Raw genomic sequence first — 20,741 nt, forward strand, 5'->3', positions numbered from 1 at the left:
AAGTGAAATTATAAAACTATTATAACCTCCCTATGTCTATTTCAGTTGCGCGACCAATATAGATTGAAAATAGATGAATTTTGAAGCTAAACGTTGTTTCAAAACTTGCCTTTTGAATCAGACAGTTGAAATATCTCAATTCTTATTAAATGAAAATGCATAACTAGAAATTATATTGAATTCAAAAGAAATATTCCATTTTTTTTAATATTACAGGGAGGTAATTACAAAATTTCATAAAACGTACATTTCCAGTAGGGATCTAACTCTATGTAATGACTCTTTTTGTTCCCTAAAAAATATCTTAACAGAATATATGAAAATTTTTTAAATCTACATGACTGTTTCCGGTTCCATATACTTTGTGAATTCGAATTTGAAAATTGTTTGCAAGAGTCTAAAGGTTTACTTTTGCACTCAAGTCCGAAAACTTTTCTTGTGCAATTTAAATTTAAACAGGTAGTATTGTGGACAAAAAAAACAATATCCTTTGAATTATCATGGAAAGAATATTAGTTACATATTACTCTCATGCTTAGTTAAAACAGGTAGGTTATTTCTTAAATACTGATGTGGGGGCCCAATGTTCATAATTTTGCTAACCTGACTTACGTATGGCAGGTTAGAAAAAACACCTGAAAATTGCTATTAAATGTCATATTCAAGTTCTGTTTTACTGTTACCCATTTTCATAACAGAAAAGGTAGGATAACTCAAGTTTGGTGGTAAAATTCTTGTTTTCTCGACTTCATATTTTGTCATAGAAAATTTTATCAAGATAAAACAACCTCTTTCTGTTTTCTTTACTTGATTGAGTAAAATAGTACAAATAAATCACGGATTTTTTTTCTAGAAAATAATACCGGATAGGTTACGACAATTTACTTAGGTGATCATAAGCCGTATTTTTTTTATGTAAATCGGTCTTTTCCTCTTTGTGCAATAAACCGGAGGCCATGATGTTTCGGTGTTTATCTTGGAATACAATCGGAAACGAATGCATTATGCCACGGAAAAAGACGACCCACGTAATTCTGATAATAGCATCAAATAATTATTTATCTATTTGGAATTAAAGTCACAAGACGTATATCTAGAAATAACTTAACTAACACTCAACTTTTTATACAGATGCTGAGTTTTGTTTTCTTTGTCTTTATGCAAGATCTCCCGACGCATGAGTACAAACAAGGAAAACACAGTGTTAGTTATGCTTTAAATAAAGATTCACGATATAGTCAATATATTAATCAATGAATAACTGGTCAATATTGATTAATTAAGTGAATGAACTGCTACATTGTCACGTGGTATGTTATCTCCTGTAAGCATATTCCCAGAAGCCGGATACTTGTTAAAGATAAATTTACACTGCGTACTGACCAAGTTTCTTTTCGCAGAGTTGTCGTTCCTTGTTCACTTTCATTTCTGTCACATACGTTCGCGTCGCAACAGAACAGTAAACAGCAAAACGTCCGACGGCTATACTTCTAGTGATGGATGACGAACGTGAAAAAAACATTGAAATAAAAGAAATGTATCAAGCGATATTGTAAGGCCTGATTCTTTGATTTAATATGTACAGCGTCAAGGTATCAGACCAAAAAATATATATTAGGGTCGGATGTAAATACAAATTTAGAAAATATATTTTAAATTAAAACAAATTTGAAATTTGTTGCCATACTTTACGTTGATAATACTAAAACAATGTCTTCTCAGTTTGTCGCATCTTTCAGTTGTTAAAAAAATTTTGTTCAAGATTCTTAAACTAAATTAGGCTTAATCGTTGACAGATGCGAGTGCTTTTAATCCTTAGCCTGCTGGCGGCAAGTGATTTTGCCTTTGCGACCAGTGCAGACCAAGATCAGCTTGCACATCCATGCAGGCTGATCTTGGTCTGCACTGTTCGCCATTCAGTCAGTAAATTTTCAGTGGACACCCGTTCAAATAATAAATGGTACTGACCAAATTGAATGATAGACCAGTCCATTTTAGAAATTTAGCAGGCTAAAGGTTTAAAAGGAAGTTGAAGAACGACAACTCTGTCTTTTTGGAGATTGCATTCGATATGAACTTGACGCATTACCACTTATAGCATTTCTGAAAGGACATACCTTATAAGATCTAGAAATGTATCTACGGGGTTCAACTGGGCTGCATTGCCATATCTTGGAATCCCTTTCTTGTCCGAATTAGAACCTGGCCTCATTATATAGGTCATGATGATACCTAGGATGACTGCGCTCAGTGTCGTTGTTGCGAAGTAAGCGATAGTACGTAGACCCATCTTGCCACAAGTCGAGGCATCCAGACCTGCGATTCCTGCGATAAGACTAGAGATCACGAGCGGTAAAATCAACATTTTCAACATTCGCATAAGAATTTCTCCTGGGAACTGGAGGTACATGATTTCCCTTTTGGTCATGGTGCCAAAGCCACTTCTAACTGCGAAACCAATCCCTGCTCCTATAATTACAGAACCGAGGAGTAAAATAAGAAGCAAGTTTTCTTTCATGTTTTCACCAATTTTTCGCCAGTCTCGATTGCGCATGCGCATAATCCATCCACGTGGTCCACGAGGGTATTCCTCGGGTACAGTTATTGACACGTGTGTGTTCATTTTCTGTGGTTCGCCAGAATGTCCTTCCATAATTCTTGAGGTTCTTACATAGAATGTGCAATTTTGATAAATATGTATTCACAGTTTCTTTTCTATCTGTATTTATCCCTGCAACATAAAAAAGAAGTTCACATTTTCAAACATTCAAGATTTAACACTCGGCTTTTGTGATCTGCGCTTTGATACTAGACTATATTCACACTAAAACTTTGTCGCGATATCTCACACTTTTTCCTGTATAAGGATATATAATAACGCTTTTGATTGTAAATAGCTCCTTTAAATTGCTCTTTATAATATGTGAAAACTATCACACGGTGTCTGCTTTACCAAGCGATTGTTATTTTCTCAGTAATTCCGTGACAGAGCTGAAAGCTCGCCAGACCTCACTTTTTTCTTTGAATTCAATTTAGCCGCGCACTACAAAACCTTATAATCACTAATCAATAGTTCCCTAATAACATTCGCGAATGAATTTAAATGCAATTTTCTAGTTTCAACTTTTTCCGCAATAGCAAGTATCAATTATTTAAGCTGATCTCGCTCAGGAATTGAAGCGTGAATAAAGAGGCTAGAAGACTGAGGTTTGTTTTTTATAACAAAGAGCAACTTCATATCAGTTCCAGTCTCCAATATCGTGGTCGTCTCGCGCTAGATATCTGTTGGTGATTCATCCATTAATGTCGCTGCGTGCGCATCAAAATATTACGGACAGTGCGTTTTCAGCGATTATGTGCTGATTTAGTTCGATGACTTTCGCAACGGATTTTCAACCTGTTCTGTTCTTTCTTTACTGTAAATTTGAAAAGATAAATTGAGATTTGTAAATAACAGTATGTATACGAAACTCATATTTTTCGCTGTCGGAAGCCATAAGCAAAAGAGATCAGTATCAAATTGATACTATTAAAAACAACGTTTCTTTCATATATAATGAATTATTACTCTGCATCAAGGTAGTACTGCACGTTCGGATCAAGATTTGTTTTACAATGCACAATTTGATTAAAGCCTGATTTTTCAAAACTTCAAAATTTACTTAGAGAATTCGTTAATTAAAATAAAGGTAGACTCGCATGCTTGATATTTTGCTAGACTGATTTGAAATCTGTACCTAACACAAATTTTCACAATGGGAGTCTATGGGAAATTCACAATTTCGTTACTATTTTAGCGAAAAGAAACTTTTCTACAATGTAGGTTTGAATGAAACACACAGTCTATAATATGGTGGAATGAAATGTAAAGGCCTTAAGATATTTGCACATGATCAAAGAGATCCGAAATTTTCAAGCTGATTTTAAGACAGTATTTGGAGTTATTTAACGTGTCAAATGTTTTAATATCATATTTCAAACGAAAAGATATTAACGTTACCGTTGTAATGAATTTATTCACGGGTTGCAACTAATTCATAAAACGATTTTCGTTTCTGTATACAGCGTACAGGTTTTGTTCTAAGTAAACCGGATAGATGCCATTACGCCATTACTTCCGGTTTATCAAACGGCAGAACAACCTTTACTGACAATGTTTGTAGGACAGTGTTTCTTTTAACCAAGCGTAGGTAAACAGCGGGAGTAACTATGACACTCTTAAAGTAGCCAAATGCCTCGTCATCTAACTAGTGATGCGCAAGGATGATTACTATTGTCCGCGTCTACTACCTAGCGGAACCACATACAGGCAAGAGAAACCAGCGCATAAAAAGGCTGTTGAGCTAAACGATGTGCAGACGGTCAAAACAAACACTATTGAGCCATAATTAATTCCATATCGTCAAAAAGTGGATAAATCTGTTAACGCAATGAAGCATTTAACCACTTTTTGTGCTGAAATGACTATAAACAATTGGGTAATTCGAATAAAAAGATTTACCAATAATTATTTCCTACGATATAAAAAAGTAACTTATTTTCGTAAACATCATTGCACTTCCGTCAACCATACTTTTGTTTATTGATTATAAATACTTGATGAGTACTTAGATAAAACATGGGCGTTATAATTGAGTAATTTTCGCGTTACCTATATTTCGCGAATCGATCGTTAAACGATAAAAAATCATGTAGGCGTCTGTAAGTATGTGCTTTGCTATTGAAGATAATCATAATGCTGCTTTTAAACTAATGTTTTGGATTCGCGAAATAAAGTCATAAACGAAAAGCCTAAAGACAGCAGTACGATCAATATTTTTCTTACTGTTTACTAAATGGACAATCATGTACTAGTCCAAGCAAATATAAGTGAGGCTGTAATTGAAACTTTACAATTCCAACACAACCGAAATTATCAAATGCTCTTTAGGGGAATTGTGTTAATGGTTTCAGAAAATACATAGGTGGTCCTCTGAAGTGTCAAAAAGAATGATGTACTACATATGTCAATAGTCATAGGTAACTATTCTTATGTAAATGGCGTTACTAATAAAACAAAGGGCATAAGTAAATATTCATTGTTAAAAGATATTGCCGGCTTCTCATTTCGTTGGATACATTTTGTTTCGGCCATTCTCATCTGTCCGTCCGTCTGTCCATATATATAGCTTGATCGCGCCTCTCAAAATCCTCGTAAACTTCACAGAAGCCTTGTTGTGCGTATCCTCGGATTCTTTTTCTGTGAAGTTAGGCCCACTTAAGTTATTTTTGAATAAAATTTGTCCGAACAATTTTATAATTGGTGTGATTTTAATGCAATTTCATAAGAATGATCCGTACCAATCTTAGCTGGGGTTTATGTTTAAATGATATTGCACTGAGTAATAGCCACTTGATAATCATACATAAAGTCTATGAAGAGATGTTTTCTGTACTTCATCTCCAAACCTTCAGTCCATATTTCATTGAACCTTCACACGAGTGATTAAAATAAGTTGTGCATATCGTTGGTACATCCTGCTCGGATTATACTTCTAGAGTTATTGCCACCTGAAGGTACTTAGCCTTTACCCTGCTGAATTTCTGAAATGGACTGGTCCGTCATTCAATTTGGACAGCACCACTTATTATTCAAAGGGGTGTTTACTGAAAATTTACTGACTGAACAGCGAACAGTGAAGCCCATGATCTTGGTTTGCACTGGTCGCAAAGGCAAAATCACTTGCCGCCAGCAGGCTATAGGTTAATGAATACAATTAGTTCGAACTAATTCTCCTCGAATACTATTTGTGTGGTTTGACTTAAACTTTATAGGACTGACCAGCTGCCGGCCAAATTATGCATATATTATGGATATTACTGTTGAATGATTTTAACTGAGTTATGGCCTTTTCATTATCATAGATAGATATTATGTAGAGATTTTTATCAACGTTTAATTTCAAAATTGTTGTTGAGCATATTGTTGGCACGTCCCGCTCGAATAATTGTTTGCGGTGTTATTAACCTTGAAATCATTTTTGAATAAAATGAGTAGCAAACCTAGGTACGGGTCTTGACGTTAAACACTTTTTCACTGATTTATGATCTTTTGATTTTTAAAAATAAAGTTCACTTCCCACCATTTATAATTTTCATAGTATTCAGTATATATTTCTCTGTAGTAAGTTAACATTAACCTCACCGTTTTATTTCCTAAAAACTTTCTTATCAGAGGAAACAAACATTTTTCCTAAATCAAATATCCAGTTACGTTTTGAATGTTTTGATAAAATATCTCTCAAGAATGAATACAGATCCGCCCAGAGTTTTAACGAGCACTCTTACGTATAAAGATTGTCGAGAAAAACATGTATAAAGAATGTAAATGATAGATGATAATTGGTTTAGGCTTGCGCACTTAAATCATACGATATTAGTCACTGAAAATGAAATGTACGGGATCTATAAGTCTCATCCATCAGGCGTACAAGTTTTGATAGTTTAAAAACGCACTACCTTAAAGTGACCAAACTATAATAATACCATCTCCTGTCATTGTCAGTCTTTATTCGGTATACATAATGTATGAGTGTGAACAATCACTGTATTAATGCAACATAAACATAGTTTATTCTACCATTTCAGCATTTTCCATGAAAATACAGCTACAGTCATTTTATAATTTTAATAAAATTTAATGCAACATATGATCAAAATCAAATTGACTACTGACCATTTTCATCCAAACAGACCATGCAAACTGGTTCATGTTTTTGTTTTCAAAAAGAAACAGACATATAGACAACTGTTTCTAAACCAGTATCAGGCTTTCTTTTAAATTTCAAATGTTACAATATTAGCAATAAACAATCAATGAAATAAAATATTTTGAGACACGCAATGTTTAAAACAGTAACAGTGACGATTTGATAGAAAACAAATTACGTCTGAAAACATTCGTCCTCCACCTCTTATTCATTTGGAGAGGTTGGTAGTTACTCACTGAGAACAGGTAAACTGGTTACGTCAATAGCCCGCCGCAACGATACTGAAATATTGTTAAAAACGGTGCTTTACCCGAAACAAATAAATGAATAAATGTATTTTGAAACGCTCCTTACATAGCTTGCATTCGATGTTCACAGTCAGACTTCATGTAAACCGACAATGTCTATTAGTAATTACTCCGTAAATATTCTTTATAAACTACCATTACTCGTAAGTTGAAAGCCTGGGGTAAATATTCATATATAATATTATATAACTGTCGTTAAAGTCATACGTGCTTGAGCGTTCTATTCTCCTAAGCGGCCATAATACTAACTGTCACGAGTACCGAGCGTTACTTAAAAAATGTATATAAATAATATTTCTAAAACTATCTGCTTCTGATTGCTATAAAACTTGTATAATGAATTTTCCTTAAGCTGTCTTGCTTCTGATTAGTTTGACCAATGATCTGTAAATGATTGTTTGAAACATAAATTAACTAAAAATCAAGCAGATAATCAATTCAATTTGTGGTCCTTATTGTTCACTACTGGTATCAAACAACCTAAATTTCTGACCTTTGATCAGCTGTTTCAAACCGTACGTTTCAACACCTTGTCTCGAACCACTCGACCTAGAATGAGTATATGGATTGGAAACCCCACAAGTATGAGCATACGCTGCAAGGACGAGGGACTGACCTTTCCACAACCCACCTAGGTCCAAACCTTAAAACTATTTCAAACCAAATGTCTCAAACACCTAACAATTTTGTCCTAAACCACTGTTTTAACCCTTGTCTCAAACTATGTTTTAAACATTGTCTCAGACCTACCAAAGTTCAGCACTGTATCCTAAAACCATCAGCTTATACTGCGACCCAGACCAATAAAATATAATATAGCTATCAAGAGGACCCAGCAAGGATGAGCCGAAGCTGCAAATATGAGGGTGCCTCACCTAAATTATTTATTACCAAAGTCCCAGTAATAATTATGGCTTAGTTATTACTTTTCTCCAATTTATCTTCGGTCTGCATTCTCCAAATTCTGTCGACAATCTGCTCAAACTGGATGCGCTGTGTGTATTTATATGGCCGTATGACGTCACTTGCATACGGACACACCTCCGACTTTTCCATAGACCACTGTATACTAAAACAATTTACCGAAATGCACTTAAAGCGCGAAAGGACCAATTTCGCGACACTAATCATAATCTATCTATGACAACTTAACATTTTTTGTCAAATTACATTGCCTTGCGGTTTTTAAAAAATGTTTCACATTAGAAACGAACAAAACATATGTGCAATATGTATAGCCAGTTTCAATCCCATCTCAATGTGATCCCTCATCCAGAAAAAGTTCACCGGCAATTTTGTGAAGTTTAAGGGCAATAGGTTTAGGCGTCTTCAGGATAATCAAATGGTCTACCATCCGATCCAGAGATAGACCGACGGATAGACTGATCGACATACCATACCACATGAGCAAACATCACGCCCTCGACATCAGTAAACTCTGCTATAATATTTATTGTATTGTTTCAAAACAAAACATGTCCTTTTGCTCCTATATATCTGCCATCTAGAACTTGCCCGATAATGACATTGATAGAGTTACCTATTGCTATTTTATGCACACGAAGTGAGAAGAAACATGAAACATAAAAATTAATATTTAATTATTTACTTAAATCTATATCATTGTTTAAAAGATTTAAACTTGCATGAGATATAGTAACGTTGACATGCAATAACAACAGCAATTAAATCTTACATTTTGCAGCAATTAAATGTTACATTTTGCAGCAATTAAATCTTACATTTTGAATTATTTACTTAGTTCTCCAGATAAATATTCTATATAACATCATATACTTTGACGCAAAAGCGAAAACGGCAACCAAAACGCGCAGCATAGAATTTGTGAAATTCTAGTACCTTGTCAATATCATTGAGTCATACCTTAATGCATTTACTGTCATGTACATTGGTTGACTGCGCTACGTACAGCCGTTATTTTATTATATGCTCTGCATAGACGCTGCACAATATTGTAATTTTGCCAGCCTCCAGCCACGATAAAGATGGGACTGACCGACTTTTTTCACCATGCTGATTCAAATCATAGGAAAAACTGGCCCTATCGAAAAGTATGTAATGCATTTTCTGACATTCTACATAATTCTACCAAAATTTAAATGTAATTACCATCTCATATCTTCTCTTAAATTACGCCATTTATTGCAGGTCTTTCACTCTAAGCTTCTTCAATATTAACCACAATTTTTTCCACGTAATCACTTCTTTTTTGCGGTCAGCCAAGGGCAGATAACTGTAGTATTATGTCAGCTTTATGGATCGTTAGTTCCGGAATATTTCGGATATAACCGTAAGAATCCGACAAAATTAGGAAAATACGTGTTAGAAAATATACAAGCTTCAATTGGTTACGTATGATGCTGAAAAAAATCCAGAGCCATTTTAACCGTTCATTTCTTTCAAACATTGTCGAAACATTTGGTTGGTGTCAATACCGAGCTGGAAAACTTAACAATGAAGTCTATATTCCTGTAGATCTGAATCATATTGCTGAACGTACTGCGGAACAGACCGCTGTACGACTATCAATCGCAATATCCCACCAGTGCTGGTTCCCAGAACTATACTTGTTGGAACGTTTTCAGGAGATCTGTCAAATGCAAATCGCGATTCAATGATCAAAGGGTATTTGAACCACAGAAGCTATTGTAATCCCTTTTAAAGTTGCCAATAAACTTAACCAATTGTGTCACAATATATTTATCTTAACATAATCTCTCCCAAAATAAAGAGATCTTAAAAGTAAGAATTCTTGACTGGTAAGTAACGGTATACATATACTTAAATGATTTAACACATTTTCGTTAATTTAAGTTATGAAGTAAACAACCAGAACCAAACAATATGGACTGGTCAGAGTCTGTGCCATGGCAGTTCGCAAAGTTTCATTGATTTAAACATGTTATCCTACACTACAAACAGATTTTGGGTTTCTGTCTGTTTTTACCCATCATTTACAATAAATAATGTAGTGAAACACAGCATTACGCTAAAATTATCATTTATCATGATTACGGAGACGTAGAATGCAAGAAATTGTATTCAAGAGTGTATCTGTACTATGTTCAGAAACTATTAAACCTGTACATTTTTGGAATCCTGAATAGAGCCAAGATGGCCCTATAACGCTCACCTGAGTGATATTTGTGTCAGTAGACGTGTATCATATGACATGTAAACAAACGGACTGGGAATAGAAATGCCTTTGTACTGCACTTTTATACCATTTGCAGAGTGGGAGAAAATCCCAGTACTCATTAAATATGAAGGCAGTGGTGTCGAGTTAAAACTTATAGTTTACATTCTATACCTTTGGTGTCTATGTTGTTCATTACAACTATGTGATAAATTTTGGCAAGATCACAGTTTGAATTTGAAGTCTTTTTCTGGGCTGTACAGCACAGTCACAATAAAGAGTAAAGCATTCAGTGTCTGTGTCAAAGATCTTTTTATGTATTGCGGTCATTGCTAATGCCAAAGACCTATCTGAAATGTCAAGGGTTCTTTTAATTTACCATATTATGCCTAAATACAGTGAATTTCAAGAGTGTCTGAAAATACGTTTATTAGCTATTTTTAATATAGCATATTGGTCTTACACTTGTTGGAGTATAGACGTGCACATGCATTATTTGAGTAGGGAAACAAAGAACTGAAACAAATGAATGCCATTTGTAATTTTATATAAAATGTGTACAACAGAAGTGATATTTCAAATAGCTCCAATAGCTGATGTCAAAACATAAACTGGGGATAATTTGGGGGAAATGCTTGACCGGGTTATGGGTCTTGTTGTAATGACAGTCTATTTACCCTGAAGACCATGTGTGATGTTTCAATCCCATACCTGCCATATTACTTGAGATATAAACTAGCAAACAAAAATTTCTAAATAAAAAGGGGTATAAATCTGTCAAAAATGAAAAAATAGTTATGAGGATTGACGTCCTAGGTGAATGAAGTATTCCAAGTTTCAAGTCAATATCGTTGATAGTATCCGAAATACTGGACTTTTAAATAAAATTTCAACCAACATTTTTGTTAAAAAAATGCCGAATCGAAATAATTTTAACAATCTTGGTAGAGGGTTACATGATGACCATTCGTTTGTGAAATTGTTTCAAAATCGGACTAGCGGTTTAGGAGATGTCCTCGAAGATATTTCTTTTTCTAGCTTTGACTGCTCCTATATGCAACCAAGCAAAGACCACCAAAGGCACATCCAGGCCAACTTGCATCAACTTCTACCACACGGTTTCAAAAATGTCGTTTGAAGGGAAGTTTGAACGGACGGACTGAAGCCGGACGTGTGTCCGTTTTGAGTAAGCTGGTTTGCATTTGTATTGATAATGTCCGTATATTAGTGTATGTGCGACTTATTTAAAGGGACTGGCCTCCAAATCATTCGACAACAAAAAAAATTTTTTTTTAGATATCTGGAAATAAATGCAGTATTTCTTAAAAAGGCTTTAAAACTTGATTACTGACAAACTATATGTTACGGAAACACATGAGAATTTGCTGTTTTTACTACTTTTACGATGAAAATCTAAAAGCGTTTGTAACGCTTTACTCCAGGTAAACTGTCTCGATTATAAATATCTATATTTTGAAGGCATAATTCACTATTTCCGCTATAGCGCTACTGGTTACGACGATGGGAAAATGTCTTTATTGCCGCGGTGGTTCGGGGTTCGATTCCCGACGCGGTCATCTTTTTTTCTTGATTTGAAATTTTAAAAGTATTTTAGAAACAAAAACTCATATTCTTATGTTCATAATATGACCAAACTTCAATTTGAGAGAAAAAGTACTTTTAACCAAATCTGGAGGTCAGAACCTTTAAAATGAGTAGTTTTGATGTTTAGAAACTTTTCAGTTTTTCCGAGTAGCCGACTAGTATTTCTTGCACACCGGACTGGCGTTTCCGGTGATTTTACCCATGCCGGCAAAACCCATCTGGCACCCCCATGCCAGATGACTCTCGTGCTGTTAATGACAACTCGTGGTTCATGCACTGATAATATATTATGTAAAAACACGAAAAAAGCAGGTACCTTGATAGTTTCTCTCCGTTCCTTATATTATATTTCTCGATTCAAAATACGTTAGTTTACCGTAAGAACATGACGTTACGCTACAAACGATAAAACTAAAGTGGAACTTTGTTATTGTGCGTAACACAAAACATCATGAGGTCACTTCTGCTTACGGACGTTAATTTCCCGCGCTCTACTATAAGAAAGAGTGCTTCAAAGAAATTATTTCTATCTGTTTTTTTTTTGTAAAATACGGTATGCAAGAAAAATAATCTGCCAGAATAAAATGCTAACATGTATACGATATGCAAGAAAAAATATTAGTCATGTGTTCACGAATCGGATGGAAATATCCGTCCCTCGGCCACTTGCGCATGGGCGGTAATTCGACAAGCCTCATTACCGCCCAATGCGCACGTGCCCTCGGGACGGATATTTCCATCCGATTCGTAAACACATGACAGATATTATTAATCTATTCTTCAAGCTCATCGTAGCATCTAGACCTGGCAAAATCCACTCGAGCCTAATGTGGCATTGCAGATCAAGAAACTGTTATAATAACACTTTTATATTCATATTAAATTAGAAATTGACGAATTCTTGGTGGCGGCAGCAGCGAAGGTCTTACTAAGAAGTCACTCGGAGAAACATTTTACATTACGGAAACATTCTTCATCTCTGAGGGTGGTCAGCAACCAGGCAATGAATATAACCTTGCAGCTACTAGTACTGGGGGTCGTGCATTTTTTGGTCAAGGCGCGTTTCTGGACTAAAGATAAAAACTGGTAAGATTATTGCTTAGAAAACGTTTACAGGCGAGGATTGTTTTCCTAAAAATACTAAATGTCACCAATAAACCGTTTAATTTTTCATTTTTTTTACAGTATTAAATAACAAGACCCCTATGAGAAACACTATATCTTTAAGAAAAACCTCTGGAAGCATTAGTACGCACCCAAGCAAACAGCAAACTGGGCAACTTGTACTTACACAGTCCCGTGCTGGGGATTAAGAGCGGGGTTAGATGCGCACCATCAATCAGTTCTAGCTCCCAGTGGTGTGAATACCACTGTCAGTGACTGACCGTTTCAAGGCGGTGTACCACTGCTCTTTTTATTTGTTCGTTTTGTTCTCGTCGTTTTTACTTTGTCTCTGTATGTTTAAACCTTGCAACACAGACTATAGTTTTGAAGATGGCTCCAGATAACACCATTTAGGACATAGAAACAAGCCTTTCAAACAATGCTTTAGTGATTTCATATTCTATTGATATCATTAATTGTGTTGCACGTTTAAAGAAACAAAGACACTACTAGTTCCGATAATAGTTAACAGAATAATTTATATATATATATATATATATTTTTTTTTTTTGGGGGGGGGGGGGGGGGGGTTTACGGCGCACCAACACAGTATAGGTCATATGGCAGTTAACAGAATAAATATGTATAAATATGAGCTTTTGTACTTCCAACAATTTCGTGTTTGTCGTCTTTTATATTTAGACATTTTTTATAATATACGCATAACACATATAACAGGTGCATATTTGTTACTTGCATTCATATTAAAATGTAAATTTCACAGAACATTTTGATTTGTTCCCATATAAATCACTATGCTTTTATGACACTGTGCGTGGCATTACTCAGATAAAATATGAACAAGAGCTCCGCCAAGCGGGACAATATACGCCCGAAGGGTTATATCAGAGGATGGGAGCAAAATTTAAAGAACTTGACTGTTGTAGCCCAAAGGACAGGAAAAACAAATGGAAGAAATTCCAAAAAAAAAAATAAAAAAAATTCTAAGTCCACAAAACAATCCTTACAAGGTATATATATATCAAAATACACCTAAAAATTGGAGATACCATCCATCTTGTACCACAGAAAAGTGGTCTGTTTTTCACTACGGCCAATAATAAAAAAGATACAAAATAAGCTATCAATAGTAACATAAAAGGGAAGTAACTCAAAAACTAGAAATGTGTCACAGACACGGATGCCCCCGCAACATGAGAAAGGTCACAGGCATGGTACTGCTCACAAACTAAAAGAAGGACCATTTGCCCTATTTACAAAAAAAAAATATTGTAGGAAAACCAGAAAATTTAGTAATCTGTATATGTAGTGAAAATTGGCTAAGTTCAACCAAGGACTGTGACCTTGACCTCTGAGCAAGTGTAATGGTTGTTGCGCATGACATATCGTCTATCCACGCTTATCATTTTGTGTCAAATTATTCTAAAATTGGACCATGCATGTCAAAGTTAGTGCCCGGACACAAAGACCACTTTATGTAGTGAAAATTGGCTAAGTTCAACCAAGGACTGTGACCTTGACCTTTGCAAGAGCACCGCAATGCAGAGCAATATACAAACCAAACAGTCATATGACCTTTGACCCCTAGGTGTGACCTTGACCTTGAAACGGGCCATCCAAAACATGCGCTCTGCACGTCGTCTCAATGTGGTGAACATTTGTGCAAAGTTTCTTTAAAACCCTTCAAGCAGTTCAAGAGCGGACACGAAACAAACTGATACGACCTTTTACCACTGTGACCTTGACCTTGGAGCGAGCCATCCAAAACATGCGCCCTGCACGTCGTCTCGATGTGGTGAACATTTGTGTCAAGTTTCTTGGAAATCCTCCTAGAGGTTCAAGAGCGGACAAGAAATTGCTAAAGTACGGACGGACACCGGGGGTATAACATAATACGTCCCTTCGAGGGTATAAAAATGTGGTGAAAACTATTGAAAAGACATAAAATAAAACAAAGTACCACTGTTTCAAAAAATGAGCTATAACCCATTTATAGTCTAAAAGGAAACTAGACATTGTGTCCATAGGACACGAATGCCCCCACATACTGGGCCATCCTCTACATAGCAAAAAGTATCAAACGGCCAGAACTGTGGTAAAAAAATCACAGAAAAAATCCTTCCTTTATGATCATCTACACATCAAGCTTGTCATCTGTGAAAGTTTGAATCAAATCAGGCTAATAGTGCGGGAGGAGTTCGAAACACACAAGATTTTTCTCTACATTCTGTATAGCAAAAACTATCAAAGGGCCATTACCGAAGTAACTAGAGCTATCACTAAAGGTGATGAATGTACCCCCCGCATGCACTGACACAGTACATTGCAATTTGACGCAGATTAAGACTGCATAATTATGTGGACTGTATGTATATAGACTGTATGTATACAGTATAGTAACAAAAAACAAAGTCCCATAACTATGCAGAATATTTATTTAAAAGAATGTAACATGCCCATGCACAACTAGGGTTGGTACTGATCACTTGTGTGAAGTTTCATTGAATTGTGTGTACGGGTTTGGTAGATTAGGCACGCACAAGATTGCATATGCAGACTGTATGTACATAGTATGTTAACAAGAAACAAAGTCCCATAACTCTGCAATTTTTGTCGCTGAAAGCACCTAACATGCCCCATGCACAACTACTGTTGGTACTGATCACTTGTGTGAAGTTTCATTAAATTGTGTCAAGGGGATGAGGAGAGATGGTGCGCACAAGATTGTGTCTATGTATATAGTATAGTAACAAAAAAACAAAGTCCCATAACTCTGCAAATTTTTTTTCTGAAAGAACCTAACATGCCCCATGCACAACTACTGTTGTTACTGATCACTTTTGTGAAGTTTCATTAAATTGTGTCAAGGGGATGAGGAGAGATGGTGCGCACAAGATTGTGTCTATGTATATAGTATAGTAACAAAAAAACAAAATCCCATAACTCTGCATATTTTTTTTCTGAAAGAACCTAACATGCCCCATGCACAACTACTGTTGTTACTGATCACTTTTGTGAAGTTTCATTAAATTGTGTCAAGGGGATGAGGAGAGATGGTGCGCACAAGATTGTGTCTATGTATATAGTAAAGTAACAAAAAAACAAAGTCCCATAACTCTGCAAATTTTTTTCTAAAAGAACCTAGCATGCCCCATGCACAACTACTGTTGGTACTGATCACTTGTGTGAAGTTTCATTCAATTGTGTCAAGGGGATGAGGAGAGATGGTGCGCACAAGATTGTGTCTATGTATATAGTATAGTAACAAAAAAACAAAGTCCCATAACTCTGCAAATTTTTTTTCTGAAAGAACCTAACATGCCCCATGCACAACTACTGTTGTTACTGACCACTTTTGTGAAGTTTCATTAAATTGTGTCAAGGGGATGAGGAGAGATGGTGCGCACAAGATTGTGTCTATGTATATAGTAAAGTAACAAAAAAACAAAGTCCCATAACTCTGCAATTTTTTTTTCTAAAAGAACCTAACATGCCCCATGCACAACTACTGTTGGTACTGATCACTTGTGTGAAGTTTCATTAAATTCTGTCAAGGGGATAAGGAGAGATGGTGCGCACAAGATTGCATCTACGGACAATCGGACAGACAGACAACCTGAAACCAGTATACCACCCCCACTCCCTTACAACTTTGTTGTCGGGGGGTACAAAAATAGTCATACAAAAATCCATTCCTTTATGGTCATTTACACATCAATGCTGTTCATCTGTGGAAGTTTGAAGCAAATCAGGCTAATAGTGTGGGAGGAGTTGGCCACACAAGATTTCGGGATGTACGTGCGTACGGACAGCAGCAACGCTATATGCTCTCCACATAAATGTATGGGGGCATAAAAAGGTACCTATCTGCCTATATGACCAAATGGAATTAGTTAATACGTACCATGAAACCTTGCATAATATACCTATAAGCGGGTTAGAAAATTGAATCTTTCTAGTTGTTGAGTGGATGATTAGACAATGATACTATAATGAATAATAATACGTGAATATAAAAATACCTGAATAGAAAATGATAAATCAAGCGCTTCAAGAAGAAAATGCATTTGAAGTTTATTCTATTTTTACTTCTGGTGGCCCCAAACACCAGTTAAGCGGAACCATTGGGACAACTCTAGAAAGTACCTTGTAAGAATGCTATAGACCAAGTTTGGGTATGATCCATGAAGTGGTTCAAGAGCTGAAGTGTTTTACTTTTTTCTATTTTCAGCTTTGGCAGCCTCTCAAAGTCTTGCGGACCAATTTTAAAAAATTTAAGAGAGGATTTTACTAGGATGTTTCAGACCAAGATCAAGTGGTTCACGAGAAGTCGTTTGAAGGTTTTTATATTTTTAGCCCTGACTGCACATCTATTTTTGGCTTTGGTGGACCCTAATGTCAAGCGGAACCATTTGAACAAATCTGCAAGGACCAATTTTGGTGATGATCCATCACGTGGTTCTCGATAAGAATTTTTTTTCTTTTTTTCTATTTCTACCTTTGACGGCCTCTAAAATCAGTCGTGGAACCATTTTAACATTTATTTGGGTTTTACGGCGCAGCAACACAGTATAGGTTATATGGCGCCAAACAGGACTAAAAATTTTGGTTATACATCTCATTTACATCGAAATAAAAACACGAGGTATGGAATCAAAATTTGTATACCTGCTGGAATCACCGAGTTACAGCAAAACCAAGTGTTAAGACCCTATTAGTCGCATCTTACGATCATGCAAGGGTAAGGCAGTGGTTCCAATTCTTTTCATACACAGATTGTCCAACTTGACCCTTTCAGAATGCTACAGACCGAGTTTGGTGTAATTCTGAACACTAGTTTCAGAGATGTAAAAGTAAAAAAATACGCCGACGGACACAGGGCGATCACAAAATGCTCAGGAGAGCTAAGAAAATTTCTTTACTAACTCCTATTTTTGTCAAAAACATTGTTTGCCCACTGTCCAATTCTTTTTCTGTAAAAAACTGATGGAACAACTTTTCAATTTGGTGTGGTCTGAACTCCTTTACAATATAAATGTTATAACTCGCTTTGACAATCTAAAATTCTTCAGAAAAGTGGTATCTAATTTGCGAGACCTCAGGCAATGTGTTTTCTAAGTGTATCGTCTCCAAGAAGGTGGCAATGTTACCCACTTGCAACCAAATTCCTGCCACAAGTGCAATAATTTTCTCTTGAAAGGAAGTCAGACTGACACCGTGTGCTCTGGTTAACTACAACAAACTGTGCAATCGCTCAGTTCCACCATGCGATAACAGTTTGTGTAAATTATGCAATTATGCATGAACAGAAGCACTTGTACACAAAACTGATCAAAAATCAAGCCATATAAAGTAATGCATTGTACAAAAATAATGATAACAGTTCCATACTCCGCTATATGACTGGTCTGTATTGATCATATACATCACGATTGCTTGTTAATTTTTTCTGACGTATTACTGCACAGAAAGCATCGAGCTGTATCTGGATGCTAAGAACATTATTTTACTGTATCATTAATCAGACTTGTCTTTTCTTACCTAGTGTTCTGGTCTTTACCAGTCTTAGCCTTACTTTGGAATACTAATTGCGGAGAAATATATACATCTATGAACTTAAAGAGTTTAAACTAAACAAGAGCTCGTAGAACACCAAATCCCCCCTTGATGCTTTCAGTAACTGCACAAGGAACAGAAATTATTTTATCACTGCGCACTGGACATTTGATGTATGGACCTCGAATCAATGGTTATGGGTCATTTACCTGTCATAATTGACCTCTGTATCAAATGTGATCTTAAACCAAAGCATTCTCTAGTTATTTGGCAAAAAAAGCTATACTGTTCTGCCTCAATGTTACCTTGACCCTTGACCTCAAAATCAATAGTGGTCATCTGCTGGTCATGATCAACCTCTCTATTAAGTTTCATGATCCTAGGCCCAAGCGTTCTCAAATTATTGTTCGGAAACGGTTTAACTGTTCCGGATCAATGTGACCTTGGCCTGCTCACCTCAAAATCAACTAGTTGTCACAGGAGTGACGAATTATACCCCCACGATATGGTCTTGTCACAGAACTAATCCAATGTCAAGCCCAACTTGCTTGACCTTTGACCTACTGACCTCAAAATCAATAGGGGTCATCTGCTGGTCATGATCAACCTCCCTATGAAGTTTCATGATCCTCAGCCAAAGCGTTCTCAAGTCCGGAAAAGATTTAAATGTTCAGGGTCACTCTGACCTTTGGAACTCAAAATCAATAGCGGTCATCTGCTGGTCATGACCAACGTCCCTATTAAATTTCGTGATCCTAGGCCCAAGTGTTCTGAAGTTATTGTCTGAAAACTGTTTAAATGTTCCAGGTCACTGTGACCTTGACCTATGACCTCAAAGTCATTAGGGGTCATGACCAACCTCCCTATCAATTTTCATGATCCTAGGCCCAAGCGTTCTCAAGTTATCATCCAGAAACCATTGAACGTGTCTTTGTGACCTTGACCTTTGACCTACTAACCTCAAAGTCGAACTTGACCTGTATTTCATTATGTTACACCTGTGCACAAAAAGTTATGATGCTAGGCCCAAGCATTCTCAAGTTTTTATCCGGAAACCGTTTAACTGTTCCGGGTCGCTGTGATCTTGACCTTTGACTTACTGACCTCAAAGTCTAACTTGACCTGTATTTAATGATGTTACAACTGTGTACCAAAATTAATGATCCTAGGCCCAAGCGTTCTCAAGTCATCATCCAGAAACCATTTAACTGTTCAGAGTCCCTGTGACCGTGGACCTACTAACCTCAAAGTCGAACTTGACCTGTATTTTCTGATGTTACACCTGTGTTCCAAAACTTATTCAAATCGGTCAAGCCTTTCATGAGTTATTGTCTGGAAACCATGAAAACGAACGGACCGACAGACAAGCTCACATCTATATACCCCCCCCCCCCCCACCCCAAAACTTCGTTTTGTAAGGGTATAATAAGGGTCATCAGCTTGTCATGACCAACCTCCCTATCAACTTTCGTGATCCTAGGCACAAGCATTTTCGATTTATCATCCGGAAACGGTTTAACTGTTCTTGTCAATGTGACCTTGACCTTTGGCCTACTGACCTCAAAATCATTAGGGGTCATCTGCTAGTCATGATCAACCTCACTTTCATGATCCTGCGCCCAAGTGTTCTCGAGTTATTATCCAGAAACCGATTGGATTACATACCGACCGACCGTCGACAGACATCTGCAAAACAATATTCCCCTCCTTCGAAGGGGGGCATAATGAGATAAAACCATCTGGAATAAAGGTTAGTAGCCGAAGATTCGAAACCAGTCTCAATACTCAGCATCTGGTTGAAACCGAGCATATATTTGAACCAGACCAACGGCAAATTTATATTTTAGGACTCTCAAATTTCATCTTTATAACGTGGAAACAAAAATTCCCCTAAATGAGAAATAACTATCATCTTAAAGTAGCCGTAGACGGTATATTCTCTTTATTTTATGTAGCGATGGCATTTTCTTCAATAAGGACATTTGGCAACATCTTCATCAGCTACATAAATACTGTAAAATCATTTAATTTCGTGGGCGTGAAATTTCGTGGTTTTGGTCAAAACGGCAATGTCGTAGGGATACGAGTTCGTGGATTTCAACTTTTGAACACAAAATGAATTTGAATTTTACTTATTCCTTGGGACTGAATTTCGTGGATGGACTCAAACACGAAAATGAGTCCCCCACGAATATTAATGATTTCACAATATGTAGGAATAACATACACAAAAGCAAGATG

General features: G+C 36.3%; 1 protein-coding gene across 1 annotated transcript in view; it reads right to left on the reverse strand.

The window, feature by feature from the left end:
* LOC123532777 (excitatory amino acid transporter 1-like) overlaps positions 1-3,105 on the reverse strand; it is a 92,891-nt gene extending 89,786 nt beyond the window's left edge. Inside the window, exon 1 of the mRNA XM_045314352.2 lies at positions 2,118-3,105. Within this exon, the coding sequence (XP_045170287.2) occupies positions 2,118-2,653 (536 nt within the window). The 5' untranslated portion in view covers positions 2,654-3,105. The remainder of the gene's footprint in view (positions 1-2,117) is intronic.
* Between the last annotated feature and the right edge of the window lie 17,636 nt (positions 3,106-20,741).

The sequence above is a fragment of the Mercenaria mercenaria genome, chromosome 11, assembly GCF_021730395.1.
Source record: "Mercenaria mercenaria strain notata chromosome 11, MADL_Memer_1, whole genome shotgun sequence".
NCBI classification, from domain to species: Eukaryota; Metazoa; Mollusca; class Bivalvia; order Venerida; family Veneridae; genus Mercenaria; species Mercenaria mercenaria.